General features: G+C 50.3%; 1 protein-coding gene across 1 annotated transcript; it reads right to left on the bottom strand.

Annotated features, from left to right (window-relative positions):
* Positions 1-309: 309 nt before the first annotated feature.
* Positions 310-10576, bottom strand: LOC142186345 (TSC22 domain family protein 4-like). Its single transcript, XM_075261174.1, has 5 exons — positions 10212-10576; positions 3450-3878; positions 3188-3333; positions 2821-2869; positions 310-1020 (listed from the first exon to the last, which is right to left on the bottom strand). The coding sequence occupies exons 2-5, from the start codon at positions 3864-3866 to the stop codon at positions 832-834; spliced, it is 801 nt and encodes a 266-aa protein (XP_075117275.1). The 5' UTR covers positions 3867-3878; positions 10212-10576; the 3' UTR covers positions 310-831.
* Positions 10577-12857: the final 2281 nt, after the last annotated feature.

The raw sequence follows: 12857 nt of genomic DNA on the forward strand, positions 1-12857 counted from the left end.
GCTATTCCACAGACTTACAACTCTTCCACTATATAGCCTGTTCCTGTGGTAGGCTATTCCACAGTCTTGCAGCTCTTCCACTATATAGCCTGCTCCTGGAGTAGGCTATTCTACAGATTCATAGATCTTATGGTGAGGACACCTTGTTGATGTAGCGCCCCCTTGTCTTATGAGAGGCTATTTATAACACATTTAACCCCTTTAGCATCTGATAAGCCCCTCGGGGCCCCTGATTGGTTGTCCTGTCTGCGCCCGCACTATGGCCTATACCGCTGTGACGATCCCGAGTGCTGTGTGCTATAAAAATACTTTTATTTATCAGTACAGTTATTTGGGTCACACATTGCGCCCGGCGAGCGTCCCGTGCCCTGTGCCGGAGTGTACGCCGGGACCTCGCCGTCCGCCATTAGTAATTATACGTCGTACCATTATACTTCCCTTTACTCCAACGAGGTGCTGGTTACTATGACAAGCACACGGCAGTAAGTCGCAGAGCTGCGCTCGCCATACGCTTGGTGTCAGTCAGCGTTAGTTCATTAATCACATTCATTAAAACAATTTAAATTGGCCCCGCCCCCTGCGCCGGGACAGTCAGAGATAAGGCACAAAATGGCGCCTGACGCAGCAAGAGTGGGCGGGGCATTTATAGCGCAGCATTTATTGGCAGTGTCGTCTGTTATCAAGTCCTCATGTCTGGGCCGTATACGAAGACCGCAGAAACGCAGGATGGCGTATCTTGGCTCCGCCTCCTTCTTCCCTTTCTTGGAGTGTCGCCAGTACAGACTCGTCTCAACTCTTCTGACTCCAGTACACACAACACAATCTGCAGCTTCACAGCGGTTTCCTAGAGGCCTGGATGCGTGCGCTGAGTTCGGACAGTTGCTGCGGCGTGGCGAGTGTGCGCAGAAGACTGTTCTCATGCTCCAGGACGCCATTCCTCTCCGTAAGGTCCTTAATCTGTTCCCGTAACGCCTCCACCTCCTCACGGACAGCAAAGAGGAGATGAGTCTTCACCAAATCCTGAGGGGTGAGAGCAGGCAGATACAGGGGTGTAGTGTAAGGTCTATAGAGGGGAGGGCAGTGGTGTGTGTGACAGGAGGAGTAGATAGAGGGCAGGGCGGAGGGCAGGGCTGTGTGACAGGAGGAGTAGATAGAGGACAGGATGGAGGGCAGGGCTGTGTGACAGGAGGAGTAGATAGAGGACAGGATGGAGGGCAGGGCTGTGTGACAGGACTAAATAGAGGCGGGGTCGTGGGTGTGACAGGAGGAGTTACTAGAGGGCAGGATGGAGGGCAGGGCTGTGTGACAGGAGGAGTAGATAGAGGACAGGATGGAGGGCAGGGCTGTGTGACAGGAGGAGTAGATAGAGGACAGGATGGAGGGCAGGGCTGTGTGACAGGACTAAATAGAGGCGGGGTCGTGGGTGTGACAGGAGGAGTTACTAGAGGGCAGGATGGAGGGCAGGGCTGTGTGACAGGAGGAGTAGATAGAGGACAGGGCGGAGGGCAGGGCTGTGTGACACGAGGAGTAGATAGAGGACAGGGCGGAGGGCAGAGCTGTGTGACAGGAGGAGTAGATAGAGGGCAGGGCGGAGGGCAGGGCTGTGTGACAGGAGGAGTAGATAGAGGACAGGATGGAGGGCAGGGCTGTGTGACAGGAGGAGTAGATAGAGGACAGGATGGAGGGCAGGGCTGTGTGACAGGACTAAATAGAGGCGGGGTCGTGGGTGTGACAGGAGGAGTTACTAGAGGGCAGGATGGAGGGCAGGGCTGTGTGACAGGAGGAGTAGATAGAGGACAGGATGGAGGGCAGGGCTGTGTGACAGGAGGAGTAGATAGAGGACAGGATGGAGGGCAGGGCTGTGTGACAGGACTAAATAGAGGCGGGGTCGTGGGTGTGACAGGAGGAGTTACTAGAGGGCAGGATGGAGGGCAGGGCTGTGTGACAGGAGGAGTAGATAGAGGACAGGGCGGAGGGCAGGGCTGTGTGACAGGAGGAGTAGATAGAGGACAGGATGGAGGGCAGGGCTGTGTGACAGGACTAAATAGAGGCGGGGTCGTGGGTGTGACAGGAGGAGTTACTAGAGGGCAGGATGGAGGGCAGGGCTGTGTGACAGGAGGAGTAGATAGAGGACAGGATGGAGGGCAGGGCTGTGTGACAGGAGGAGTAGATAGAGGACAGGATGGAGGGCAGGGCTGTGTGACAGGAGGAGTAGATAGAGGACAGGATGGAGGGCAGGGCTGTGTGACAGGAGGAGTAGATAGAGGACAGGATGGAGGGCAGGGCTGTGTGACAGGAGGAGTAGATAGAGGACAGGATGGAGGGCAGGGCTGTGTGACAGGACTAAATAGAGGCGGGGTCGTGGGTGTGACACGAGGAGTAGATAGAGGGCAGGATGGAGGGCAGGGCTGTGTGACAGGAGGAGTAGATAGAGGACAGGGCGGAGGGCAGAGCTGTGTGACACGAGGAGTAGAAAGAGGGCAGGATGGAGAGCAGAGCTGTGTGACAGGAGGAGTAGATAGAGGACAGGGCGGAGGGCAGGGCTGTGTGACACGAGGAGTAGATAGAGGACAGGGCGGAGGGCAGAGCTGTGTGACAGGAGGAATAGAAAGAGCGCAGGATGGAGGGCAGGGCTGTGTGACAGGAGGAGTAGATGGAGGGCAGGGCTGTGTGACAGGACTAAATAGAGGCGGGGTCGTGGGTGTGACAGGAGGAGTTACTAGAGGGCAGGATGGAGGGCAGGGCTGTGTGACAGGAGGAGTAGATAGAGGGCAGTGTTGTATGTGACAGGAGGAGTAGATAGAGGGCAGTGTTACTCACCATAGCCTGCTCGATCTTGTTGTCTATGGCCCCCATGCTGTGCGCGGTGCTGTGTGGAGAGACAGAGGGGTGAGTGAGTGTGGTGTAGCAGAGCTGTGCTGGTCACATGATGGAGTAGTTGGGGGTTTAGTGTCAGAGTGTGACATTCCTCATACATATTCCAGGGCGCGGCCGCTGCTTGGGGCTTTGCACAACTTTTACTAAACTGAGTCGTATTCTTAACATGACCTCTCCTAATGCTGGCCCCCTGCTGCTGAGCGGGGCCCGGCTGTCCACACAGTCTCTTCTATGCCCTCGCAGGCTGTGTGTCCCCTGAGCTCTGGGGGCCCTCAGGTATAAGATGTCAGACATACATGTAGCCACTTACCTGTCACTCTCATTCTCATCTCCGATACTGAACACAGATCGGGCCAGGAGGAGACGTTCATTGAAGACATCAGAGACCGGCCGGCTGGGGCGACCCTCGGTGTGCGGCGTGGTGGGTGGTGACAGCAGACGTGGGGGAGGAGACAGCTGCACGGTAGGCGGGGCAAGAATATGAGACAAGGAATGATACATTGTATATGTCTGTGTAATGTACAAGTGGGCGGGGTGTGTGCGTGTGTCTGTGTGATGTAACGATGTCTCACCTTAGCTGTTGGCTCCTTGTCCATCACTGCACCAAATATAGGGGCCCCTTGTGACCTAGGAGCTTGCTGCCCCTTGGTCCCCGCACCTGGTGAGAGTAGTAAGGGACTGGCCGGAGTAGACCTGGGGAGGCCTGAGTCTAGGGAGTGTCCGGCCCCCGCCCTGTGCTGGGCCCCCACCTCCAGGTTGTAAAAGTCCACACAGGTCCAGCGCCCCTTCTCATACTTGCGCCCTCCACCCAGCGGACCCTGGTCTAACCGTACCAACCGAAAGCGGGAGGTGGGAGGGGACCGAGGTCCATTGGGCAATGAAGGGGATGGAGAGCGCTCTGCAGGGCCTGGGGAGAGGGGGGAGGTCGGCTGGTAGTCAGTGGTCACACTGGTGATCTGGAAACCGCTCCGCTTCTTCCCTCCACTCATGATGGAGCCTTCCTGCAGAAGAAAAAGACTCTGTCATGTCATCACACCACACCATATACACTGCTATACCTCTACAGCACATCCAGCTCTGCTACATACACATTATTCTGCACTATATGTATCATCACACTACACCGTATACACTGCTATGTCACTACAGCACATCCAGCTCTGCTACATACACATTATTCTGCACTATATGTATCATCACACTACACCGTATACACTGCTATGTCACTACAGCACATCCAGCTCTGCTACATACACATTATTCTGCACTATACAGTGTTGGACAAAAGTATTGGCACTGTTTGAAAAATCATGTGATGCTTCTGTAATTTGTGTAATTAACAACACCTGTTACTTCCCTGAGGCACCTAACAGGTGGTGGCAATAACTAAATCACACTTGCAGCCAGTTGAAATGGATTAAAGTTGACTCCACCTCTGTCCCGTGTCCTTGTGTGACCACATTGAGCATGGAGAAAAGAAAGAAGACCAAAGAACTGTCTGAGGACTTGAGAAGCAAAATTGTGAGGAAGCCTGAGCAATCTCAAGGCTACAAGTCCATCTCCAAAGCCCTGAATGTTCCTGTGTCTACCGTGCGCAGTGTCAGTAAGAAGTGTAAAGCCCATGGCCCTGTGGCTAACCTCCCGAGATGTGGACGGAGAAGAAACATTGACGAGAGATTTCACCGCAAGATTGTGCGGATGGCGGATAAAGAACCTGACTAACATCCAAACAAGTCCAAGCTGCCCTGCAGTGCGAGGGTACAACAGTGTCACCCCGTACTATCCAGTGTCAGCGTCTGAATGAGAAGGGACTGTATGGTAGGAGACCCAGGAAGACCCCACTTCTTACCCACAGACAGAAGCCAGGCTGGAGTTTGCCAAAACTTACCTGAGAAAGCCAAAACCGTTCTGGAAGAATGTTCTCTGGTCAGAGGAGACAAAAGTAGGAAAAGGCCTCAACATAGAGTTTACAGGAAAAAAGAGAAGAAGACGCCCCCTACAGTCAGACATGGCGGAGGTCCCTGATGGTTTGGGGTTGCTTTGCTGCCTCTGGCACTGGACTGCTTGACCGTGTGCATGGCATTATGGAGTCTGAAGACGACCAACACATTGTGCAGCATCATGTAGGGCCCAGTGTGAGAAAGCTGGGTCTCCCTCAGAGGTCAGGGCTCTTCCAGCAGGACAAGGACCCAAAACACACTTCAGGTCAGCACTAGAAAATGGTGGTGAGAGAAAGCCCTGGAGACTTGTAAAGTGGCAGCAATGAGTCCAGCCCTGAATCCCATAGAACACCTGTGGGGGAGGGGGAGAGATCTCTTGGTGGCAGTTTGGAGAAGGCCCCCTTCACATCTCAGGGGGGACCTGGAGCAGTTTGCCAAAGAAGAAGGGTCTAAGATTCCAGCAGAGCCTTGTAAGAAACTCATTGCTGGTTAGCGGAAGCGGTTGTGCGCAGTTATTGTGTCTAAAGGTTGTGCTACCAAGTATTAGGCTGAGGGCGCCAATACTTCTGTCCGCACCAGTTCTGGAGTTTTGTGTAAAATGATCAATGATGTGACTTTTTTTTTCATTCTCTTTTGTGTTTTTTCATTACAAACAAAATAACTGAAGATATTACCAAAGAGTTTGTGCTTGTAATCATTATCTGGGGACAGCGAGGATTATCTGACAGGACTGCAGGGGGCGATACTTATACTGTATATACCCTGTGTCACTTATATACTATATAAGAGTCTGTGCTGTGTAATCATTATCTGGGGGACAGCGAGGATTATCTGACAGGACTGCAGGGGGCGATACTTATACTGTATATACCCTGTGTCACTTATATACTATATAAGAGTCTGTGCTGTGTAATCATTATCTGGGGACAGCGAGGATTATCTGACAGGACTGCAGGGGGCGATACTTATACTGTATATACCCTGTGTCACTTATATACTATATAAGAGTCTGTGCTGTGTAATCATTATCTGGGGGACAGCGAGGATTATCTGACAGGACTGCAGGGGGCGATACTTATACTGTATATACCCTGTGTCACTTATATACTATATAAGAGTCTGTGCTGTGTAATCATTATCTGGGGGACAGTGAGGATTATCTGACAGAATCGCAGGGGGGCCAATACTTTTGGCCAACACTGTATGTGTCATCACACTGCACCATATACACAGCTTGTACACTAAGATGACACTACAGCACACCGGGCTCTGCTACATACACATTATAATGTACACTATATTTATCATCATACTACACCAGCACACCGCTCTGCTATCCCACTATATACAGAACACACAGTACTGTTGTGTTCAGGCAGGATATTTCTGGCCCTGTATAGTATTTATACATAGCAGTTCTCCATGCAGCCACTGAGGGCGCTGTACTGTGAGAGTTTTTGTAGATGTTCACACTGATGGACTTGTCTGATATAAACACCCAAGTATCATCATAATGTCCTGTGCCAGGAAGAGGTGTGAGAGTGTCCTGTACAGAGTGCCAGGCAGACCAGTGAGTGTCCTGTACGGAGTGCCAGGTAGAACTATGAGAGTGTCCTGTACAGAGTGCCAGGCAGACCTGTGAGTGTGTCCTATACACAGTGCCAGGCAGGACTATGAGAGTGTCCTGTACAGAGTGCCAGGAAGAGGTGTGAGAGTGTCCTGTACAGAGTGCCAGGCAGAACTATGAGAGTGTCCTGTACAGAGTGCCAGGCAGACCTGTGAGAGTGTCCTATACACAGTGCCAGGCAGGACTATAAGAGTGTCCTGTACAGAGTGTCAGGCAGACCTGTGAGAGTGTCCTGTACGGAGTGCCAGGAAGAGGTGTGAGAGTGTCCTGTACAGAGTGCCAGGAAGAGGTGTGAGAGTGTCCTGTACAGAGTGCCAGGCAGAACTAACAGTGCTCTGTACAGAGTGCCAGGCAGAACTATGAGAGTGTCCTGTACAGAGTGCCAGGCAGAACTATGAGAGTGTCCATTACAGAGTGCCAGGAAGAGGTGTGAGAGTGTCCTGTACAGAGTGCCAGGCAGAACTAACAGTGCTCTGTACAGAGTGCCAGGCAGAACTATGAGAGTGTCCTGTACAGAGTGCCAGGCAGAACTATGAGAGTGTCCATTACAGAGTGCCAGGAAGAGGTGTGAGAGTGTCCTGTACACAGTGCCAGGAAGAGGTGTGAGAGTGTCCTGTACACCAGGCAGGACTATGAGAGTGTCCTGTACAGAGTGCCAGGCAGACCTTTGAGAGTGCCGTGTACAGAGTGCCAGGCAGGACTATGAGAGTGTCCTGTACAGAGTGCCAGGCAGAACTATGAGAGTGTCCTGTACAGAGTGCCAGGAAGAGGTGTGAGAGTGTCCTGTACAGAGTGCCAGGCAGGACTATAAGAGTGTCCTGTACAGAGTGTCAGGCAGACCTGTGAGAGTGTCCTGTACAGAGTGCCAGGCAGGACTATAAGAGTGTCCTGTACAGAGTGTCAGGCAGACCTGTGAGAGTGTCCTGTACAGAGTGCCAGGCAGACCTTTGAGAGTGTCCTGTACAGAGTGTCAGGCAGACCTGTGAGAGTGTCCTGTACAGAGTGCCAGGCAGACCTGTGAGAGTGTCCTGTACACAGTGCCAGGAAGAGGTGTGAGAGTGTCCTGTACACAGTGCCAGGCAGGACTATGAGAGTGTCCTGTACAGAGTGCCAGGCAGACCTTTGAGAGTGTCCTGTACAGAGTGCCAGGCAGACCTGTGAGAGTGTCCTGTACAGAGTGCCAGGCAGGACTATGAGAGTGTCCTGTACAGAGTGCCAGGCAGAACTATGAGAGTGTCCTGTACAGAGTGCCAGGCAGACCTGTGAGAGTGTCCTGTACAGAGTGCCAGGCAGACCTGTGAGACTGTCCTGTACAGAGTGCCAGGCAGACCTGTGAGAGTGTCCTGTACAGAGTGCCAGGCAGAATTATGAGAGTGTCCTGTACAGAGTGCCAGGCAGAACTATGAGAGTGTCCTGTACAGAGTGCCAGGTAGAATTATGAGAGTGTCCTGTACAGAGTGCCAGGCAGACCTGTGAGAGTGTCCTGTACAGAGTGCCAGGAAGAGGTGTGAGAGTGTCCTGTACAGAGTGCCAGGCAGAACTATGAGAGTGTCCTGTACAGAGTGCCAGGCAGAACTATGAGAGTGTCCTGTACAGAGTGCCAGGCAGAACTATGAGAGTGCCCTGTATACAGTGCCAGGAAGAGGTGTGAGAGTGTCCTTTACAGAGTGCCAGACAGACCAGTGAGAGTGTCCTGTACGGAGTGTCAGGCAGACCTGTGAGAGTGTCCTGTACAGAGTGCCAGGCAGACCTGTGAGAGTGTCCTGTACAGAGTGCCAGGAAGAGGTGTGAGAGTGTCCTGTACAGAGTGCCAGGAAGAGGTGTGAGAGTGTCCTGTACAGAGTGCCAGGAAGAGGTGTGAGAGTGTCCTGTACAGAGTGCCAGGCAGACCTGTGAGAGTGTCCTGTACAGAGTGCCAGGCAGATCTATGAGAGTGTCCTGTACAGAGTGCCAGGCAGATCTATGATAGTGTCCTGTACAGAGTGCCAGGCAGAACTATGAGAGTGTCCTGTACAGAGTGCCAGGAAGAGGTGTGAGAGTGTCCTGTACAGAGTGCCAGGAAAAGGTGTGAGAGTGTCCTGTACAGAGTGCCAAGAGTGCTCTGTACAGAGTGCCAGGCAGAACTATGAGAGTGTCCTGTACAGAGTGCCAGGAAGAGGTGTGAGAGTGTCCTGTACAGAGTGCCAGGCAGAACTATGAGAGTGTCCTGTACAGAGTGCCAGGAAGAGGTGTGAGAGTGTCCTGTACAGAGTGCCAGGCAGAACTAACAGTGCTCTGTACAGTGTGCCAGGCAGAACTATGAGAGTGTCCTGTACAGAGTGCCAGGCAGAACTATGAGAGTGTCCTGTACAGAGTGCCAGGCAGAACTATGAGAGTGTCCTGTACAGAGTCCCAGGAAGAGGTGTGAGAGTGTCCTGTACAGAGTGCCAGGCAGAACTAACAGTGCTCTGTACAGAGTGCCAGGCAGAACTATGAGAGTGTCCATTACAGAGTGCCAGGAAGAGGTGTGAGAGTGTCCTGTACACAGTGCCAGGCAGAACTATGAGAGTGTCCTGTACAGAGTGCCAGGCAGATCTATAAGAGTGTCCTGTACAGAGTGCCAGGCAGATCTATAAGAGTGTCCTGTACAGAGTGCCAGGAAAAGGTGTGAGAGTGTCCTGTACAGAGTGCCAGGCAGAACTAAGAGTGCTCTGTACAGAGTGCCAGGCAGAACTAAGAGTGCTCTGTACAGAGTGCCAGGCAGAACTATGAGAGTGTCCTGTACAGAGTGCCAGGCAGACCTGTGAGAGTGTCCTATACACAGTGCCAGGCAGGACTATAAGAGTGTCCTGTACAGAGTGTCAGGCAGACCTGTGAGAGTGTCCTGTACGGAGTGCCAGGAAGAGGTGTGAGAGTGTCCTGTACAGAGTGCCAGGAAGAGGTGTGAGAGTGTCCTGTACAGAGTGCCAGGCAGAACTATGAGAGTGTCCTGTACAGAGTGCCAGGAAGAGGTGTGAGAGTGTCCTGTACAGAATGCCAGGCAGACCTGTGAGAGTGTCCTGTACAGAATGCCAGGCAGACCTGTGAGAGTGTCCTGTACAGAGTGCCAGGCAGAATTATGAGAGTGTCCTGTACACAGTGCCAGGAAGACCTGTGAGAGTGTCCAATAGAGAGCGCCAGGCAGACCTGTGAGAGTGTCCTGTACAGAGTGCCAGGCAGACCTGTGAGAGTGTTAGTGTGCACAATACTAGGCAGAGCTGTGACAGTATTCCATGTAGGATTCTGGGGTAGTTATGAGTCTCCTATATATGGAGCTGTGAGAGTGCTCTGTGCAGGGTACTGGGATAGCTATGAGAGCGCTCTATTCTGGGTACTGGAACAGCTCTGAGAGTGCTCTGTGCACGGTCCTGGAGTAGTTATGAGAGTCTCCTATATATGGAGCTGTGAGAGTGCTCTGGGTTGGGTACTGGGATAGCTATGAGAGTGCTCTGTTCTGGGTACTGGGACAGCTGTGAGAGTGCTCTGTGCAGGGTCCTGGGGTAGTTGTGAGAGTCTCCTGTGTGCGGAGCTGTGACAGTGCACTGTGCTTGGTACTGGGACAGCTGTGAGAGTGCTCTGTGCAGGGTCCTAGGGTAGTTGTGAGAGTCTCCTATGTGCGGAGTTGTGAGAGTCCATTGTGTACACGGGAGAGTGTTCTGTATTTGTCAGACTTGTACGAGACTGCTGCCAGGACTGACATATAGCACTGTCTATAGGTGCAACATTCCAGAGCAGAGCTGAAGACTCACCTAGACCTGGAGGTCTGTAGAGCTGGGAGGAGGGGTGGTCCTCAGCTAGTTCCTGATGGCAGGGAGCCCCTCAGTGAAGTTTTGTGGGGTGTCTCTCCTGCCCCCCTCATCCTCTGGGTCGTTCCCTTCTCGCCTGTCTCTGCTCACCCTGTTGACATCTCGCCTGTCAGGAAGTCCTGCCTCTTCTTTCTGTCTGTCCCCCAAGTGCTTCCTTCTCTCTTTCTCCCTCACTCTCTGTCTCTCCTCCCCTTCCCCCCTCCTTAGGGTGTCTCTCACACTCTGCTTTCTGTCCTCCTTCCAGTCCTTGCTAGTCTGTCTCTTACACTCTCCTCTAAGTTCTGGATCTGACAGAGCACTCTCTATAATCTGTGATTTTCTTCCTGTCAGCAGTCTCTGCTGTCTCTGCACTTCTCCTCTATCCTGATCATTTTTCTTTTAGCACTCTCTTAATCTTCTCTTGATCTCTGGTACTGTTTACTCTCTGATGCCCCCTTACCCCTTCTTTTCCCTGACACGCTCTAACTCCCCTATTTCCATCTGACACTCTCTGACTCCTATATTTCTGACACTCTCTTATTACTATACTTCTGACACTCTCTTACTCCTATATTTCTATCTTGCACTGTCATTTTACTATATTTCTGTCTGACACTCTTATTACTATACTTCTATCTGACAGTCTCTTATTACTATATTTCTATCCGACACTCTCTGACTCCTATATTTCTGACACTCTCTTATTACTATATTTCTGACACTCTGTTACTCCTATATTTCTTTCCTACACTTTCTTTTCTCTGGCTTCCTCGTGCTCCTCTATTCCTCCCTTGCACTCTCTTACTTCTGTTTTTCTCCATCACAGTCTTTCTGCTTTATTGCTGTCTGACACTCTCTTGCTTCCCTATTTCCTTCAAAACTCTCTTACTCTCAAAACTCTCTCCTGTTCCTCTGTAACACTGTTCTGTTTCTCCTTCTGGTACTCTCTTATTCCTCTGTTTCTCTTTCTGGTACTCTCTTTCGCCTCTGTTTCTCCTTCTGGTACTCTCTTATTTCTCTGTTTCTCTTCCTGGTACTCTTACTCCTTAGTTTCTCTTTCTGGTACTCTCTAATTCTTCTGTTTCTCTTTCTGGTACTCTCTTACTCCTCTGTTTCTCCTTCTGGTACTCTCTTATTTCTCTGTTTCTCTTCCTGGTACTCTTACTCCTCAGTTTCTCTTTCTGGTACTCTCTTATTCTTCTGTTTCTCTTTCTAGTACTCTCTTACTCCTCAGTTTCTCTTTCTGGTACTTTCTTATTCCTCTGTTTCTCTTTCTGGTACTTTCTTACTCTTTCCTTTCTGGTACTCTCTTACTCTTCTGTTTCTCTTTCTGGTACTCTCTTACTCCTCAGTTTCTCTTTCTGGTACTCTCTTATTCCTCTGTTTCCCTTTCTGGTACTCTCTTATTCCTCTGTTTCTCTTTCTGGTACTCTCTTACTCCTCTGTTTTTCCTTCTGGTACTCTCTTACTCTTCTCTTTCTCTTCCTGGTATCCTCTTATTCCTCAGTTTCTCTTTCTGGTACTCTCTTACTCCTCAGTTTCTCTTTCTGGTACTCTCTTACTCTTCTCTTTCTTTTCCTGGTACTCTCTTACTCCTCTGCTTCTCTTTCTGGTTCTCTCTTATTCATCTGTTTCTCTTTCTGGTACTCTCTTATTTCTCTGTTTCTCTTTCTGGTACTCTCTTTATCCTCTGTTTATCTTTCTGGTACTCTCTTACTCTTCTGTTTCTCTTCCTGGTACTCTCTTACTCCTCTGTTTCTTTTCCTGGTACTCTCTTACTCCTCTGTTTCTCTTTCTGGTACTCTCTTATTCCTCAGTTTCTCTTTCTGGTAGTCTCTTATTCATCTTTTTCTCTTTCTGGTACTCTCTTTCTCCTCTGTTTCTCTTTCTGGTACTCTTACTCTTCTGTTTCTCTTTCTGGTACTCTCTTACTCTTCTGTTTCTCTTTCTGGTACTCTTATTCCTCAGTTTCTCTTTCTGGTACTCTCTTATTCCTCAGTTTCTCTTTCTGGTACTCTCTTACTCTTCTGTTTCTCTTCCTGGTACTCTCTTACTCCTCTGTTTCTTTTCCTGGTACTCTCTCACTCCTCTGTTTCTCTTTCTGGTACTCTCTTATTCCTCGGTTTCTCTTTCTGGTAGTCTCTTATTCATCTTTTTCTCTTTCTGGTACTCTCTTTCTCCTCTGTTTCTCTTTCTGTTACTCTCTTATTCCTCAGTTTCTCTTTCTGGTACTCTCTTATTCATCTTTTTCTCTTTCTGGTACTCTCTTTCTCCTCTGTTTCTCTTTCTGGTACTCTCTTATTCCTCTGTTTCTCTTTCTGGTACTCTCTTACTCTTCTGTTTCTCTTTCTGGTACTCTCTTACTCTTCTGTTTCTCTTTCTGGTACTCTCTTACTCTTCTGTTTCTCTTTCTGGTACTCTCTTACTCTTCTGTTTCTCTTTCTGGTACTCTCTTACTCCTCTGTTTCTCTTTCTGGTACTCTCTTATTCCTCAGTTTCTCTTTCTGGTACTCTCTTACTCTTTCTGGTGCTCTCTTACTCTTCTGTTTCTCTTTCTGTTACTCTCTTACTCTTCTGTTTCTCTTTCTGGTGCTCTCTTACTCTTCTGTT

Source organism: Leptodactylus fuscus (genome assembly GCF_031893055.1).
Source record: "Leptodactylus fuscus isolate aLepFus1 chromosome 5 unlocalized genomic scaffold, aLepFus1.hap2 SUPER_5_unloc_1, whole genome shotgun sequence".
In the NCBI taxonomy this organism is placed as follows: Eukaryota; Metazoa; Chordata; class Amphibia; order Anura; family Leptodactylidae; genus Leptodactylus; species Leptodactylus fuscus.

Bases quoted from the DNA above. Each gene is read 5' to 3' on its own strand.
- LOC142186345 (XM_075261174.1), bottom strand. From the start codon at position 3,866: ATGAGTGGAGGGAAGAAGCGGAGCGGTTTCCAGATCACCAGTGTGACC. The intron at 2,870-3,187 runs GTAAGTGGCTAC...CTCTCCACACAG, and splicing joins GATGAGAATGAGAGTGACAG to CACCGCGCACAGCATGGGGG. The intron at 1,021-2,820 runs GTGAGTAACACT...CTCACCCCTCAG, and splicing joins ACAAGATCGAGCAGGCTATG to GATTTGGTGAAGACTCATCT.